Consider the following 19,560-nt stretch of genomic DNA (forward strand, 5'->3'; position numbering starts at 1 on the left):
TCTTTCTTTCTTTCTTTCTTTTTCTTTTCTTTCGATGGAGCCTTGCTTTTCTGCCCAGGCAGGAGTGCAGTGGCTCACTGAAACCTCTTCCTCCTGGGTTACAGCAATTCTCCTGCCCTTAGCCTCCCAAGTAGCTGGGACTACAGGGGTGTGCCACCAGATTTGGCTAATTTTTGTATTTTTAATAGAGACGGGGTTTCACCATGTTGGCCATGATAGTCTCAAACTCCTGACCTCAAGTGATCCGCCCACCTTGTCCTTCCAAAGTAGTGGAATTACAGGTGTAAGCCACCACTCCCTGCCTCAACATATTTCTATGAGCTTATTAAATCCCTGTTTTGAGCTCTGGATTTTAAGAGGCAATTGTTTCAATTCCTTTTTTAAGTATGGCAATATAGTACTTTTAAAATCTACGTTAATAACAGCATTTTTCTGGAGACTGTTCTCCCTTACTAGTCATTTGTTTTTCTTTTTTGGTTATTATTTAACTTTTAATGAGGTGAATTATTCCTTGTCAGCATAATACAGGACTGCCTGTATTATGAAAATGGATCAATTAAATAGAACTTTTCATGAAGCACTGTAAAATAAGTTATAGCTGGGTTGACATATTGATGCCTTTAAACCTTAGAAAGCTGCAGTAATAACAAGAGATTTGTGCTCGAGTAGGATTGCAGAGATTAGTGACACAAGATCAAGCGGCCATAAATAAACTCACAAATAGTCAAGTTAGTAAAAGATGTGCTTTTTGGTTAAGGCAATAGAATGCTGGATCTCTCTCTTCTCCCACTTAAAGATATTACATATGAATTAGCACATCACAGCCCCACTTCCTTTCTCAATGTAGGCCTGTATTATTAACATTTTCTACTGGGGGCCTGCTTGGATGCCTCTGCTTTCTCAAGTTAGCTAATTGACTGATTATATTCACCAGTGCTGATCTAATTGGCTTATTGCAATCACCTGGGCTGAGCTAATTGACTTAAGGTATTTACCCTAGTTGCAGAAGATGACCTCTGACCTACTTTTCTTCTGAGGCTTTTTTTTGCAACATATACACACACATTACATAGACATAGCCATGTGATCCCTTCTGTGTATATATGTTTATCCACTTATCTTATATCTAAATCAAATAGTAAAAATGTTAGGATAAAGCCATTGTTTGTGTAATTATGGAACAAAGAACAGTCATGTATCAAACTGTGAACCTAGGAAAATTGAACTAATTGAAAAATTAGAAAAAATGTAAGTGACAATAAATATATGGAAAAATGCTTAATGTCACTGAGGATTTTTAAAATGAAATTAAAAAATTATATATATATTTTTAACCAATGAGCTTGGTAGTCATTTAAGTCTTATTATGTAAAGTGTTAATGAATTGTTGGTGGGACTGCATATTTGTATGACTTTTTGATAAAGTGGTTTGGCAGTATCAAAATATAAATATTTATTCACTGTGACCTAGCAGTTTCACTCATTGTAACCTGTCCTATAGATAGGATTGCCCAAAATGTGCCAGGGTAAACTTAAAAAAAAATGTACCTCATAACATTCTAATGGAAATAACAAAATGGTCTAAACCTATGTATAATACAATATAATATTAACAATATTTGTCATTAAATACATGTACTGGACTAGGCAATAAAATTACAGGACATTTATGCTGTAGAATATTATGACAGTGCCAATAAATAAATTTATAGCTTTAAGTGCCCATATCAGAGATGTCCAGGACATAATAAGTGAAAACTGGACATTGTTGAATATAAAGATAGTATGTTTTATTATGCCTATAATTGTGTGGAAAATTAAGTGGGTATACAACATGTAACTATATGAGTAAATGTCTGAAAAATTGAAAAGAACTGTTAACAGTGGTTACCCTCATCTAAGTGACCTAGGTGAATAGGGGTTACCTTCATAAAGTGAGGGCAGGCTGGGGTAAGAAAGTATATTTTCCTCTTGATTTACTTTTAAATAGTTTAAATCAAAGTAAAATGATTGGAAGAAATAAATAAGGTTATATCATATTAGGCAAATATAATTTATATGATATAAATTTAAATTATTAGTTAAATTTCTGTAAATTCACAATTTTGTTGTTTTTTTTTTTCCCCAAGACACTTGTGTAACAGCAAGCAATAGCACCAGTTGTACCTCTTCAACTTCTTCACTTTCTAACTACTTGTATGTCTTCATCTTGGGACAACTATTGCTGGGGGCAGGAGGAACTCCTCTTTATACTCTGGGAACAGCCTTTCTTGATGATTCTGTGCCCACACACAAATCTTCTCTCTATATAGGTAAGTTTACTCTCTAAACTGTCTCAGTATCAGTTTATCTTATTATATGTTTACTTTAGAAGTAAAGTATAACATAGGCTTATTAAAAAGTTAGTTGTAATGCCATAGGTATTCCCAATAAATACATGCAGTATTACTTTTATTTTCTGCCATATAATGTCAGTGAATATAAATTGTCATCATTTTTGTTGATCCTCTGCTGTATTTCTTGGTATTGGCAGGCCAGCTTTGCAGGATAGGAAGAGCCATTTAAGCAGCATTCTCTCTAGATTGCTTGAATTGACATAGAGGCAGATCTCTGCAAGGTGTTGAGATTGAGCTCTGCCATTCTGTGTGATTTATTACATCCTATATTGACTTACAGTCCACAAAACAAACCATTGTTTCTCCTTTGTGTTCTAATTCCTGGTAGCATAAGTTTCTCTTAAATTCCTTCTCTTATGTTCCTGAAAGGTAAAACTAACTAGACAATGCACAGCGCTGCATCTAATTATTGAGTACTTTATTTGCATATGAGTTTTCTCTTTATCAGTCTGTTAATCTAACATAGGAGATTCATTGCCATACCATTAGTAAGATAGTATGTTCAGTGCAGCCTAAGCTACTGAGGAACTCACAGATACCATTGGCCTTGGATTCAAATGCAGACTACACTGCCGCACCCACCCAGAATCAAACCCAAAGGTACCTACCCAACCAACACCATAGATATATCTATAGGAATATGTCTTATCCTATGAAAACTACTCATTAAAATTGGAAGAGTTACTGTTGCTCCAGCTGTGCAGACATCAATATAGTAACAAGCAAAAACAAAAACATGAAAAATCAAGGAAACATGGCACCTTGAAAGAAATACAATAATTATACAGTAACAGAATCAAAAGAAAATAAAAATCTATGAAATGCCTAAAAAGGAATTTGAGCTAATGGTCTTAAAGAAACTCAGTATGATATCAAGGGAACTCAGATAAACAATACAAGGAAATCAAGGAAACAACTTATGATCTGAATGAGAAATTCAAGAGAGATAGGTATCATTAAAAATAATCAAATATAAATCATGCAACTGATGAGTTAAATGAATGAAATTACAAGTGTAGTTGAATGAAAAATTATATTTGAGAGGTTTAACAATAGACTAGATCAAACAGAAAGAATTTCTGACCTTGAAGAGAGGTCTTTTGAAATAACCCAGTCAAACAAAACAGCAAACAATATGAAAAAGAATAAAGAAAGCTTATGTGACATATGGGCACTATTAAGTAAACAAATATTTGAATTTTAGGAATTTCAGAAGGAGAAGATATGGGAAAAGGTATAGAAAATCCATATAATGATATAATGCTGAAAACATCCCAAGTTGTGGGTGAGAAATTAGACATCCAGATACAGGAAACTCAGTGATTCCCAAATAGATTCAACCCAAAAGGGTCTTCTTCAAGGTATATTATATTCAAACCAGCAAAAATCAAAGATAATTCTAAAAATAATAAGAGAAGAGCATCAAATCACCTATGGAGTAATTCCCATCAGAAAGATTTCTCAGCAAAAACCTTACAAGTCAGGAAAGAATTGGATGATATATTTAAGAATGCTCAAAGGCAGGGGTCTGGGGGTCAGAGGGGGGACACAGCTGTCAGTCAGGAATGCTACATCCAGCAAAGCTATTCTTCAGAAATAAAGGTGAAATAAAGTCTTTCCCAGGCAAGCAAAAACTGACGGAGTGCATCATCACTAGACCAGCCCTATAAAAAATGCTTAAGGGAGTCCTACATCTGGAAGCAAAAGGACAATAATTACCACCCTGAGCACAAGTGAAAGTATAAACCTCAGTGCAAAGCAGATACTCAAGAAAAAGAAAGGAATCAAATGTTATCACTACAGAAAACTGCCAAAATACTAAGATGAACAAGAGAGGAAGAAATGAATAAAGGATATATAAAACAATCAGAAAACAATTACAAAGTGACGGAAGTCCTCACCTATCAATGATAACAACCTTGAATGTAAATAGTTTAAATTCCCTAATTAAAAATATAGATAGGCTGAATGGATTAAGAAAGTATATCTAACCATGTGCTGCCTAGAAGAAACTCATTTCAACTGTAAAGATACACTTAGACTGCAAGTGAAGGGATAAACAATATATTTAGTGTAATTGTAAACCAAAAGTGTGTAGAAGTAGCTATACTTAAATTAGACAAAATAGTGTAAGTCAAAAAGTACAAGGGGCAAAGAATATCGTTTTACTCTTATGAATACACCAAGAATACAAAAATAAATTCACCAAGAAGATAAAGCAGTTATAATCGAATACACACCCAACACTAGAGCATACATGTATACAAATCAAATATTATTAGAGTTAAAGAAATGGACCCCAATATAATAACAGTTGGAAACTTTAATGCTCCACTTCCAGCACTGGAAAGATTATCTAGGCAGAAAATCAGCAAATAGTACTGGACTTAAACTTCAGTATAGACCAAATTGACCTAACAGGTATTTACAGAACATTTTATCCAGCAGCTACAGGATACATGTTCTTCTCTTCAGCACACGGAACATTCTCTAGGATAGACCATATGAAACCACAAAATAAGTCTCAATAAACTTTAAAATATTAATAATATATTAGGTATATTCTCAGACTAGAGTGAAATAAAACTAGAAATTAATAATGAGGAACTTTTGGAACTGTACAAATACATGAAAATTAAACATCATGCTCCTGAGCAACCAATATGCCAATGAAGAAATTAAGAAGGAATTACATGAAAATAGAAATACAATAAACCAAATCTTATGAGGTACTGCAAAAGCAATGCTAACAGGGAATTTTATACCAAGAAACACCTACATCATAAAAATAGATTTCAAATAAACCGCCTAATGATGTACCTTAAGAAAATGGAAGAGCATGAACAAACAAACCCAAAATTAGTAGAAGGAAAGAAGTAATAAAGACTATCTCAGAACCAAACAAGAGTAAAAAAAAAAAAAAAAAGAAAAAAGAAAAAAACTACAGAAGATCAATGAAATGAAAATTGGTTTTTGGAAAAGATAAAATAAAGCCATTTGCTAGACTAAAAAAAAGAGAGAAGACCTAAGTGAAATCAGAAACAAAATAGAAGGCATCACAGCTGATACCACAGAAAAACAAAGGATTATTAGTCTTACGAACAAATATATCCAACAAATTGAAAAACCTAGAGAAAATGGATACATTCCCAGGCACATAAAACCTACCAAGATTGAACCAGGAGGAAATAGAAAACTTGGTCAGACAAATAACATGTAATGAGATTGAATCAATAATAAAAAGTCTCTCATGAAACAAAAGCCCAGGGCTGGATGGCTTCACTGCTGAATTCTATAAAACTTGTAAAGAAGAACTTAGTACCAGTTCTTTTCAAACTATTCCAAATAGTTGAAGAGGAGAGAATTCTTCCTAACTTATTCTGAGACCAGTATTACCCTGATGCCAAAACCAGAGAAAAACAGAATGTAAAGAGGAGCTACAAGCCAATATCCCGAATGAACATAGATACAAAAATCCTCAACAAAATTATAGTTGGCTGAATTTAACAGCACATCAAAAAATGATATACCATGATCAAGTGGAATTGATCTCAGTGATGCAAGAATTAGTTCGTCATATGGAAATCAATAAATGTGATACATCACATAAACAGATAGAAGGACAAATATCACATGATCTTCTCAATAGATGTAGAAATGTATTTCATAAAACTCAACATCCCTTCATGATAAAAACTCCTAAGAAATTAGGTATAAAAGGAACATACATCAACACGATAAAGGCCATGTATGGCAAACCCACAGCTAACATTATACTGAATGAGAAAAAGCTGAAAGCCTTTCTTAGAACTGAAACACAAGAAAGCCCACTTTCTTTTTTCTTTTCTTTTCTTTTCTTTTTTTTTTCTTTTTGAGATGGAGTCTCATTCTTGTCGCCCAGGCTGAAGTGCAGTGGTGCGATCTCTGCTCACTGCAACCTCTGCCTCCCGGGTTTAAGCAATTCTCCTGCTTCAGCCTCCCAAGTAGCTGGGATTACAGGTGCCCACATCATGCCCCGCTAATTTTTGTATTTTTAGTAGAGGCCAGGGTTTCACCATGTTGGCCAGACTGGTCTTGAATTCTTGACCTCAGGTAATCCACCTGACTCGGCCTCCCAAAGTGCTGGGATTACAGGTGTGAGACACCAGGCCTAGCTGAAGGCCCATTTTCATCATTCTTATTCAACATGGTACTGGAAGTCCTATTCTTCAGAGCACTTAGGCAAGAGAAAGAAATAAGGGACATCCAAATTCGAGAAGAGGAAGCCAAATTGTCTGTCTCCACAGATGACATAATCTTATATAAAAACATCTAAAGACTTCACCATAAAACTCTTAGAACTACTAAATAAATTCAGTGATGTTTCAGGGTAAAAAATCATATTAAAAAATCAGTAATGTTTCTTTACACCTTTGATGAACTAGCTGAAAAAGATATCAAGAAAGTAATATCATGTATAATGGTTGCAAAGAAATACATAGGAATAAATTTAACCCAGGAGGTGAGAATCTTTAAAGGAAAACTACAAAACACTGATGACAGAAACTGAAGACAGAATAAAAACGGAAAGGCATCCCATGCTCATGGATTCAAAGAGTTAATATTGTTAAAATGACTGACTATACTACCCAAAGCAATTTACAGATTCAATGCAATCCCTATCAAAATTCCAATGTCACTTTTCAGACATGGAAAAGCAGTCCTCAAATTTATATGGAACTGGAAAAGATGCCAAATAGCCAAAACAATCCTGAGCACAAAGAACAAAACTGAAAACATCACACTATCTGATTTCAAATTATACAACAAAGCTTTAGTAATCAAAAAAGAATAGTGTTGATATCAAACCAGACACATTGACCAATGGAACACAATAGAGAACTCAGAAATGACTAACTGATTTTTGCTAAAGATACCAAGGATATACACTGGGGACTCTTTAATAAATGGTGCTGTAATAACTGGATATTGATATGCAGAAGAATACAACTAGACCCCTATCTCACACCATATACAAAAATTAACTCAAAATGGATTAGACACTTAAATGTAAGACTCAAAACTATAAAATTGCTAGAGGAAAACACAGGGGAAACACTTTATTACCTTGGTCCTGGGAAAGATTATATGGCCAAGACTGCAAAAGCATAGGCAACAAAAACAAAATTAGACAAATGGGACTATATCAAGGGAAGAAGTTGCTGCACAGCACACGAAACAATCATCAGATTGTGGAGACAACCTATGAAACAGGAGGAATTATTTGCAGACTGTTCATCCAACAGAGGACTAATGTCTAGAATATATAAAGAGCTTTAACAACTCAACAGCAAAAAGTCAAAATAATCTAATTAAAAGTAAGCAAAGAATCTATATAGCCATTTTTCAAAATAAGATATGCAGATGACCACCAAGTATATGAAAAACTGCTCAACATCAATTATCAGGGAAATACAAATCAAAGCCACAATGACATATTATCTCACTTCAATTAGAATGGCTATTATCACAAAGACAAAATGTCAAATGCTGGTGAAGATGCAGAGAGAAGAGAACTTTTTAATAGAATGTTGGTGGGAATGTAAATTAGTACAGCCATTATGGAAAATAGTATAGACATTTCTCAAAAACGGAAAGTATAATTACTATATGATCCAGTAATGCTACTATTGGGTATTTATCCAAGGGAAAGGAAATCAGTGTATTGAAGAGATAGTTGTGTCCTCATGCTTATTGTAGCGCTTCTCACAATAGCTAAGAGATGGAATCAAGCTAAACATTCGTCAACAGATGCATAGATAAAGAAAACGTGAAATGTACATACAACAGGATACTATTCAGCCATGAAAAAAAAAAAAATCCTATCCTTCATAGTAACGTGGGTGAGCCTAGAGGACATCCTGTTAAATGAAACAAGGATACAACAGGATACTATTCAGCCATTAAAAAAAAAAAAAAAAAAAAGAATCCTGACGTTCATGGTAACATGGGTGAGCCTAGAGGACATCCTGTTAAATGAAACAAGTCAGGCACAAAAAGTAAATACTACGTGTTCTCACTGATGTGTGAGAGCTAAAAAGAAAAAATACCAGCTCCTAGATTTCAGGAACAGAATTATGGTTATTAAAGACTGGGGAAGATATGGGAAGGGGAGGATATAGAGAGATTTGTTAATGGATAGAAAACTACAGTTAGGAGAAATAAATTCTGGTGTTCTATATAGCACTGTAGATTGAATATAGCTAACCATTACTCATTGTATATGTTCAAAAGGCTAGAAGAGGGGATGTTAAATGTTCCCAACACAAACAAATCTTAAATGTTTGAGGTGATGGGCGTGCTAATTAATCTGATTTGATCATTACACATTGTATAGATGTATTGACACATAACCATGTATCCTCTAAATGTGTACAATGGTTATGTGTCAACTAAAAAAAGGAAAAAAAAATGAAACTATATTCAACTGACTCCCCAAAATACTTGCGAGCTTAAATAAACAGCAACAACAATAAAAAGACATGAGTGGTCAAATAAGTTTTGTTTTATGAAAATTCAGAGTTATATATGGCAACATTTTAAATATCTCACAGATAGAAATAAGCTCAATTTAATTCCACTGCAAGTAAAAATAGGGAGAGTCCCTAAGAGGAAGAAGTTTAATGACTTACTTTTAAGAAGTAGACTTCTCAGCAGATCCAGATTTGAAGTCAGCTGCTGTAGTGCAAAATACAAAATTCTTTCTGAGTTGCACAGAGTAGAAAAGGCTTCTTGTTTCACGTTGCTCGCATTATTTTCTTCCGTGATATTGTAAACAGTAACTATGATCACTATCAGTAAAGGATAAATAGTAGATATACTACCTCTACTGCCAGTTAACACTTTCCATGGATTTATAATTTTTGGTTTTGTTCTAATTATTATACAAATAGCTTTTACATTGAATTACATGTTTTAGACTCCTTGACTGTCTATTCAAATGTTATTGTTTTAATGAAAATATGTGTGATTTTGGTATGTTTAATTGTTTAGATTTTTCTATAGTAAGACATTTGTTTTCACTGTTAGATAGGCAAAGTGAAGTTGTACATATGACTGTATTCAATGTCTCTGTTCTTCTTCTAGGAACTGGTTATGCTATGTCAATCTTAGGCCCTGCTATTGGCTATGTATTGGGAGGACAACTGCTAACCATGTACATTGATGTTGCTGTGGGAGAAAGGCAAGGCAGTATCTAGTTTTCTTTTATTTAAAGTCATTTTATTTTAATTATGCCAATATCATAGCCAGAACATTTTCACAGTACTTCCCTCAGTATAGCATGAAGAATTATTCAGGAAAAAAAAAATTGAATACAAAAGATTCTTATATAATATCTAATTTGGCTGCATTACCTTTTGGGTTAATGCTATACCATCTTTTATTATAATAACATATTTTCATAAATAATGACATTTAATAAAGTCATCTGGTGAAATTTTTAAGAATACATATGTAGGACCCCATGCATTGTTCAAAAATAAGAATTCAATAAAAATTAGCAATATTTTCCGTGGATTTAGTTGGGACTAGATAGTCTGAAGAGTCTCAAGAGTCTATGATTCTCAGAAAATGTTCCAGAGTAACTCTGATAATGTCACAGAGATCACAATTATGCCATTTTAACAATGATGACAATGAAGGATAGTAATAGATAATATTTATTTGTCCTATACTGTATACCAGACACCATATGTTTTGTGTGTTAACTTATTTTACATGCTATCTTATTTAATAATCTCAAGTATTCAACAAAGTAGTTGATACGCACAGGTTGGTAAGTGTCTAAGACATGAATTAAAATAGATCTCTTTGACCAAAATTCAACACTGAGTTAGTTACCTTCTCTATTTCCTGATTAGAGAAATTTGTGCCTTTGCTGAGGTCATATGTTTTTTCATTTTGCCACTGGGAATTATAACTGCACAATCCTCTACATGACCATGAGCAGTGAATACAAAAATAGGGTCATAGGTATGTGATTTGTTCTCTAAACTGTTAGTCCTAGGTTACTCTTTCACAGACTGTAAAAAGGCATGCAGAAGAACTCTTGAGGTAGTGACCCAGAGATTTAAGAAAGGACACTTTAATTTCAGTGGAAAATTACGTGAGTTGTAGGAGTAGTGTATTTTTGGAAAGGGTCAAAGTGTATTAAAATATGAGACCCCTGGCTGGGCACGGTGACTTATATCTGTAATCCTAGCACTTTGGAAGGTCAAAGTATAAAGATCACTTGAGGCCAGGAGTGACTTGTGCCTGTAGTCCCAGCTACTTGGGAAGCTAAGATGGGAGAATCGTTTGAGCCCAGGAGTTCAAGGCTGCAGTGAACTATGATCATGCAATTGCACTCCAGCCTGGGTGATAGACTGAGACCCTGTTTCAAGGAAATAAATAGACAAATAGTCACTTTAAGAATAATTTTACATTAAAGAAGTGCTCTAATTGAAGCACACTCTATGGGCTTTTAACACAGATCAGTGATTTGCTGTGATATATATTTAATACAGTAGAGAAGAAAATTTAGCCAAAGTTAAAAGAATGTTGAGAAATTCTATGTATCTTTTCAAATATTTGTCATATTTACTATTAGATATTTTAAACTTTCATGTCATATTTGCCATTGTTAAACATTTTGTAAACCATTATTCTCATAACTCTCAATTATGTCTGCTACCTGTTTTCTGATTCTTTGCAATGGCACCATTAAACTGTTGGATATTATAATCGTATTCTACTATATGCACTTGAAGTATAAAGTATATAATTATCTTAACTGAGTTTTAATTAATAAGGTAGAGTTGACTTTTACCTCTTGTTTTTCTATCATATAGCACTGATGTCACTGAGGATGATCCACGATGGTTGGGAGCTTGGTGGATTGGATTTCTTCTATCATGGATCTTTGCTTGGTCTTTAATAATACCTTTTTCTTGCTTTCCAAAACATTTACCAGGTAAGCATGCTTTCTTTAAAACCAGAGAGGTTTATTTTAATTGTAGGCCAGTTGTTCTTTTCTATATGATTAATAAGAACTGTAGATTCACCCTGTTTGTTTTATAGAATCTCAACTGTCTGCCTATGTAAATTTTGAATATTCTTCATTCTAGAAATTATTGGGTAACAATCTTAATATTCATGGTTTTTCTTTCAATTTCCAATTAATGATAGAACTATGAATATTTACTTCTTTAGTACTTAATAAATTTGTTTCTTATGTTTTATCTGGAATTCTGCTTTATGTGTATACAAGGTACAGTATCTTTTAAACTATTAGTTTGTATTCAGTTAGTCATTAATTTCAGTCTGTCTTAAATCATTCATATCAATTGTTTGTAGTTAAAAGTGCAAGTACTTATTTTTTTTTAATTATCACTGAAGTCATTCTGTAGTGTACTTTTTTTATTTTTTTACTGTATGTGAATATTAAACATTCTTTTTTTTTTTTTTTTTTGAGACAGAGTCTCCCTCTGTTGCCCAGACTGGAGTGCAGTGGTGCGCTCTCCGCTCACTGCAGCCTCTGCCTCACGAATTCAAGCAATTCTCCTAACTTAGCCTCCCAAGTAGCTGGCACTACAGGCATGTGCCACCACACTCGGCTAATTTTTGTATTTTTATTAGAGATGGGGTTTTGCCATGTTGGCCAGGCTGGTCTCGAACTCCTGACCTCAGGTGATCTGTCTGCCTCAGCCTCTCAAAGTGCTGGGATTACAGGCGTGAGCCACCACTCCCAGCTTGAATATAAACATTCTATACAAAAAGAAAAGGTTAATTAGAAGTAATATTCATTTTTCTCTATGAGCTCTTGCTTCTGTGTAATCATGTAGTTAAAAAACATATCTGTAGAAGTATTTTTCTTTAGGTTGGAGGTATTTAGTAGTTTACATTGCTATTTTCAGCAGGATAGATGATTAACTTTTGGAAATGGGCAAGAGAAAATCTGACAGACTGGGAGTAGATAGACTCATTAATTTCTTTCTACCCTGAGCCATTCATTTATAGTTCCATATGTTAACTGTTTTCTCAAATTTGTTGGCAGTACCATTATTAAAAATCAAAAGGACATGGTAATAAGACGGTAAATATTTCATTTGTCAAGCACGTTAGGATTAAGAGAGCGGAGGAAAAAAGCCACAAAAGTACTTTAATATATAAAGGATCAAAAAGAGAACCATTTGAAAGGAAGAAAAAATGTTAAGAGATTTTAAATGAAAAGCATAGATATGTGATTGGAGCAAAATTGTCTCATTTGAATGTTTAGACTAGTTGGAACTTCCTTAGCTAGTACTAATGAATACTAGTTCTTGGGGCATCCTGATTACAGACATAGATATTTGAACAATTTTCTTAATAGAACAACTAGCCTCTTATAGAATTTATATACTAGCCGAAGTATGTGTCAATTAGAAAGTAAGCACATTTTTACATGAAGAATAAAGTGATAGAGCAAGTTAACTTACTACTTTTTTTTCTTTTTAGGTACAGCAGAAATTCAAGCTGGAAAAACTTCCCAGGCTCATCAGAGTAATGGTAATGCAGATGCGAAATTTGGGAAAACGATTAAAGATTTTCCAGCTGCTCTAAAGGTAAAATAAAACTCTTCTCTGTCTCTCTCTGTCTCATACACACATATGTATACACACACACAGCTCACATGTACATATGTATAGATGTGTGTGTATATTATATATAGTATGTATAATATGTGTATAATATATATTATATATAACAGGTGTATAAATATATAATATATATTATATATTTTATATATAATTATATATAGTTATATATAAATATGTATATTATATGTACTATACATAATATATAATATATAATATTTATTATATATTATATATTATGGATATTAATATACATATATTATGTATATTATATACTATACATAATATATGTATAGTATATTATATATTATGTATAGTACATTATATATATAAATACATATAAACATGCACATAAACCCACACACACCAACACATACCCACACGTACACACACGCGCGCCATCTTTTCAGAGTACAATTTTGTTTGCTTGTTTACTACAATTGGAGCTCTTATAAACAACTCTTTGGATTCAGTTTTATTGTCCTTTGAGTAAATGAAAACTATTCTAGGGTAGAATGGTTGAAAGAGCATGAGTTGTCTTATTGGCAATATCACATTCAGTGGTTCCTTGTTAACGCTAGCAGCCCATTATTCCATGACATTTTCCTTATGAAATTGATTAGTCACTTGTCACTGAATTGTAGATGTATTTGAGAATTCTGAACCAATATTTTTCTTTTGTGAAAGAGGTGGTTAGTGGTAACTTGGTTTGAATTTGAGGAGAAAGAACAAAAATGTTATGGTCCATTCAGTTGTACTCAGCAGAAAAGTATTCTATTTAGTGTTATTAAAGTTTTATTCATAAAGGACTTTATAATTTTACCTTTTCAAGATGTGAAATTGTTTGCTTTTCATTGTTTTTTGTTTCTTGTCAAATAAAAGCCTTAGAATGTTTTTACTTCTCCACTCAGCCCATCTTTCAACTCTGCATACCATACATGCACATTCTTGTGTTTTGCTGATATTGTTCATGCTTTAATTACAACTACTAATATTTTCTCTTACAGTAGTTCTATTTCATTATCCCTGTTTAATTTATCTTATACATTTTAATTTACATTATCATCTAGAGTCATTACTGACCATTACTTTTTTTTAATCCTTGTGTCCTCCTGCTTAGTGATCTCTATTCTGATTTCAATCTCTATGAATTCAACATTTTCTTGTTGGTTTTCCTTAGATAGGATACCACCTAGATATCCTTGAATGTTTGAATAATATATTTTACTAGGTGAATACTTTTAGATTATTCCTTTTTAATCTCTGTAGCCTGTGAATATTGCTTGCTCTTCTCTACTTAATTGTGTTGTATTTGAGAAGTTTTATGTTAGTGTGATTCTGGCTTATTCTTTTCATCTGTATGCTGGTAAGTTTTTTCATTTATCTTTGATTACAGGAAATTTACTTAGTTATTCTGAAGTATATGTCTTTTCTCATTAATTCTTCTCAAGAATTGATTGTTTTCAATCTGAAGGCAATTTTTTAAAATACCGCTATTTATTATTATTATGAATTATTTTAAATTATTGCATGTTTTTAGGTACGTTTTCCTTCCTTTATCAGTCTATGTGGCTCTGACTTCTAAAGCTGCTATCTTGCTCCTTTGTGATTCTGTGTGTGTGTGTTTGTGTTTTGCTTCGTTTTATGAAAAATTTGTTGACATTTAATATTTGAGAACTATAATTTGGTTTTCATTTCATGGTTAAATACATTAACACAATTAACCTCCATACTCCCCTCTGTCAATAAATAAGATTCTGAGAGGTCTAGCCATATAGACACCTATCTAAAGTTGCTTAACTGTGTTTCTAAAGTTTTTAATTGCTGAGTCTAATCATGGAACAATACTATGAATTTGATTCTTACAGACTATTCTCATCTGTGCTCATAGTCTCAAACTCTTTCTTTACTGGACATAGGAATTCAGAACACAATAAAATACCAAATAGGTGGTAGATTTGTAGTGTGTAGATTTACAGTAACACTTGGGAAGAGAACTTTTCCAAGAAGGCTTTTACTTTCTTTCCGTGGCCCTTGGAATGCAATAAAAGCATAACCACCATATTGAGGAATCATCTATCAATTTTCTAGGTATTCCACATATAAATTTTCTCATCATGTATATGTAAATCTATTAATTATCCCTAGCTACATTTTTGTTTTGGAGGAAATGCTGAAATTTTACAGACGATTGTAAAATTTTGTTATTTCATCATGCTAACCTTCTAACCCTATACTTTGCAGTATAATCATAGCTATTCATTTAAGGAACTGTATTTTTTCTTTAGAATTTGATGAAGAATGCTGTCTTTATGTGTTTAGTTCTATCAACTTCTTCAGAAGCCTTAATTACTACTGGATTTGCTACATTTTTACCTAAATTTATAGAAAATCAATTCGGATTGACATCCAGCTTTGCAGCTACTCTTGGAGGTAAAACATTTTCTTTATTTTAACTTAATCTAAAAATTTCACTTTGCCATATTAAATTTTTATTAGGATAATGTATAATTTGAGATAGCCCCTCCTTGAAATTTAAACTGAAACCAGCCTGGCCAACATGGTGAAACCCTGTCTCTACCAAAAAACATAAAAATTAGCCGAGTGCAGTGGCATGTGCCTGTAGTCCCAGCTCCTTTGGAGGCTGAGGTGGGAGAATCACTTGAATCTGGGAGGTGGAGGCTGCAGTGAGCCGAGATTGCACTGTTGTCCTCCAGCCTGGGTGACAGAATGAGACCCTGTCTTAAAAAAAAAAAAAAAAAGACATTTAAACTTAATTTTGGTACAAAGTTCTGATTTTCTGACATTAGGCAGTCTATTGTATAAACTAGAGAAAGACAAAAGCTAAAATGGCTAAAGAGAATATCTATTAATCTTAATTCTTAATGTTCAATACATTAATTTGACTAATTCCCTACTTAGTGGACCTGTTAAGTCATTTGTACACATATTTCTATATCAGGTGAATAAATATAAGTTAAAACCATATTGGCATTTGTTTTTGATGTTTTTCAGTTGTCAGTATGAGTGAGTATATGTGTATGATGTCTCACAATCCACGTTCTTCTTTCTTATTAGGGGCTGTTTTAATTCCTGGAGCTGCTCTCGGTCAAATTTTAGGTGGCTTCCTTGTTTCAAAATTCAAAATGACATGTAAAAACACAATGAAGTTTGCACTGTTTACATCTGGAGTTGCATTTACGCTGAGTTTTGTATTTATTTATGCTAATTGTGAAAATGAGCCGTTTGCTGGTGTATCCGAATCGTATAATGGGTAAATACATCTCAGTGCTTTTTGATATTTTTACCAGAATAATAGACTAAGCATTTCCAAGCATATGTTTTCTTAAATAAAATGGTGAGAAATTGGCGTTTTAAAAATTTGGAAGGCCTTTTTTCCTATGTAAGAACATGTGGTTTTGTTTTTAGTTTAGATAATTGATATCTTCTTAAAAGTTGGGGATATTTATACAAAGAACATTTAAGGAGCAACTTTCATATACTGGGCACTATGCTTCCTCAGGGATACAAAGATTAATACAGTAGGATTTTTGCCTCTAAGCGATTCATATCCTAGGGAGAATTTCACATTATATGTTTTTATGGATTCAAATTTTTAAAAATACAAATAACTCCCTATGATAAAAATTACCTTATTAGGTTGGTTGCAAATAGACAAGAAGAGAAATTAGAATAAAGCTAGTCCTAGCTAATACTAATCATTATTGTATCTACTTAAAAGTTTGTTTATTGTAGATAAATAAATAACTTGTTCTCACCTGTAGACATGCTTCTAGCTATAACTGATTTGACCATTTATATTTCTTTGTTTTCCTTTGAAATTTTAAGCCCTAAGTAAGTGGTCAGGCAAGAGGATATTGCACAGCAGTACATTTTATACCTCACAGTGCTACTTTGTTTCATTACATGTGTTTGAGGCTGTCAAGGAAGGTGGTACGTTAGGTCAAGGACTCCATAATTTTGTATAATATGACCTACAGATGATATAAATATAATCTACTTCAGAAAAGTTTGCCAATGACAATTACCATGATTTGTAGTTGCTGCTAATATATCTGTGATTCTTTTACACTAATGCTGAGCATTCTAAAGCAATATTTAGTTAAGCTCCATTACATTTTTTTTTTTTTTTTTTTTTTTTTTTAGACAGAGTCTTGCTGTGTCACCCAGGCTGGAGTGCAGTGGCACAATCTTAGTTCCCTGCAACATCCGCCTCCCGGATTCAAACAATTCTCGTCTCAGCCTCTGGAGTAGCTGGGACTACAGGCGTATGCCACCATGACCAGCTAATTTTTGTATTTTTAGTAGAGACGGGGTTTCACCCTGTTGGCCAGGTTGGTCTCAAACTTCTGACCTCAAGTGATCCGCCCGGCTCGGCCACCCAAAGTACTGGGATTACAGGTGTGAGCCACCACGCCTGGCCAAGCTCCATTACATTTATTCGATGTTTGTTGAATGCTTCCTCTGGCAGACCTTCATGGCAAAATCCCTGTTCTAAAGGAGAGATTGCGGAAGAAAACAGTGAATGAATAGTCAATTAGATAATGGGGGATAAACAAATTGCTATGGAATTGAAAAGAAGGTGAGCTTTTCAATTTTATTTGATTAGAATCTGGAAGGGCTTCATAGCATAATAGTGAAATGGGGTTTAAAAATCCTTCAGGGATACAAAGAATTTTGAGAAATAAAGATTTGAGAAGAGAGAAAGGGAGAGGGAATATGCTAAACCAAAGTTATAAATGCTATTAAGTGTGAAGGCTAGTTTCAGAGACCAAGTTGAATGGAACTTAGATTAAATGTCTAGAGATAGTATAAATATGTTTTGGAATGTTGAAAGGTAGGTAGAGGTTAAGTTGCGGAGACCTGACTTTCACTCCTGTAAACTTCATGCAATCTTATCCCAGTAAACTTTTTCTGTATGTTCCTTTTAGGAAAAAAAAAAAGGAAGTTCTGGATAGTTTAACACATAGTTTTACCACCTTGAGTAACAAAGTACATGTGAATCCATTTAATATTATCTACATTAAATGATAGTTACTACCAGGTGTGCTGTCCTTCATGTAATCAGAAAGCAAGGCATGTGTGATGGGGTAATTCTGAGGTTCGTGTAGGAGTTGGCCATTAAGATATATTAAGATCTGGGACATAGTGTTTAATACACATACACATTTCTTAGTGATGAGAAAAACTGAAAGTAAATATACACATACACACACATAAATGTCACTAAATGTATGTGTTTTTACTCACATTTATGTATGTGTATGTATATAGATAGAAATAGGGACACAATTTAATGTCACCAAGTAGGTATGACATTTCAGATCATATTTTTCTCATCGCCCCAAATTCTTAGTTTTAGCTTCTGTACCCTGAGTATTAAAATGTGTATATTACAAACTAGTCAGTCAAACTAGTCTCATCTAAGAAACATGTGTAGAAGAAAAGGTACAGGCATATGTTGAGGATGTGTGGGTTTGGTTCCAGACCACCAAAATAAAGCATATATTGCAATAAACAACTCAAATGGATATTTTGGTTTTCCAGTGCTTATAAAGGTTATATTTACTCTATACTGTAGTCTATTACATATGCAATAACTTTATGTCTACAAAAGAAATGTCCAATGTACATACCTCAATTAAAAAATTATTTATTGCTGAAATGTACTGACAATCATCTGAGCCTTCAGCAAGTTGTAATTTTTTTTGCTGGTAGAGAGTCTTGCCTCAGTGTTGATGGCTGCTGACTGACCAGGGTGGTGGTTGCCAAAGGTTGAGGTAGTTGTGGCAACTTCTTAAAATAAGACAATAATGAGCAGTCAGAACACGCACATCATTTATTGATTAAATTTTACTTCTTAAAGGGGCATCATTCACGGTGTCCCGAAACAATTATTTTAGTAACATCAGAAATCACTGATCACCATAACAGAAATGATAATGAAAAAATTTGAAATTTTGCAAGGTTACCAAAATATGAAATAGACATAAAATGATCGTGCACTCTGGGAAAAATTGCACTTGATAGACTTACTGAATACTATCACTATCACTACATTGCCACTAACCTTCAATTTGTAAAAAAACACAAGATTTGCCAAGTGCAATAAAACAAAGTGAAGTAAAGCTAGGTAAGCCTGTCTATGGAAAGAACAGACTAAGAAGCTCAAGAAATCAGGGAGTGAGAGACAGAAGAGGTTCTGAGGATGTAGGGTTTCTAGTAGAGGGATGCAAAGAATCTTTGACCTTTACCATGGTAAGCACAGATGGGTAAAAATAGGTTTTGCATCCATGAATTAATGAATTAGGTTCATTGATATATTCTTTGAAAGTTCCTGTTTAATATAACAGCATATCCAAAAAATGTAAGATCAGGGGATATATATATGATTTCAACTTTTAGATTCAGGGGGTACATGTGCAGATTTGTTACCTGCATATATTATATGATGGTGAAGTTTGGGGTACAATTGATTCTGTTACCCA

General features: G+C 33.4%; 1 protein-coding gene across 1 annotated transcript in view; it reads left to right on the plus strand.

Annotated features, from left to right (window-relative positions):
• SLCO4C1 (solute carrier organic anion transporter family, member 4C1) overlaps positions 1-19,560 on the plus strand; it is a 67,062-nt gene that overhangs the window by 27,657 nt on the left and 19,845 nt on the right. Inside the window, exons 3-8 of the mRNA XM_012001521.1 lie at positions 2,130-2,312; positions 9,522-9,618; positions 11,267-11,388; positions 12,912-13,018; positions 15,340-15,484; positions 16,130-16,325. Of these exons, the coding sequence (XP_011856911.1) occupies positions 2,130-2,312; positions 9,522-9,618; positions 11,267-11,388; positions 12,912-13,018; positions 15,340-15,484; positions 16,130-16,325 (850 nt within the window). The remainder of the gene's footprint in view (positions 1-2,129; positions 2,313-9,521; positions 9,619-11,266; positions 11,389-12,911; positions 13,019-15,339; positions 15,485-16,129; positions 16,326-19,560) is intronic.

Source organism: Mandrillus leucophaeus, unplaced genomic scaffold (assembly GCF_000951045.1).
Source record: "Mandrillus leucophaeus isolate KB7577 unplaced genomic scaffold, Mleu.le_1.0 Scaffold662, whole genome shotgun sequence".
Taxonomy (NCBI): Eukaryota; Metazoa; Chordata; class Mammalia; order Primates; family Cercopithecidae; genus Mandrillus; species Mandrillus leucophaeus.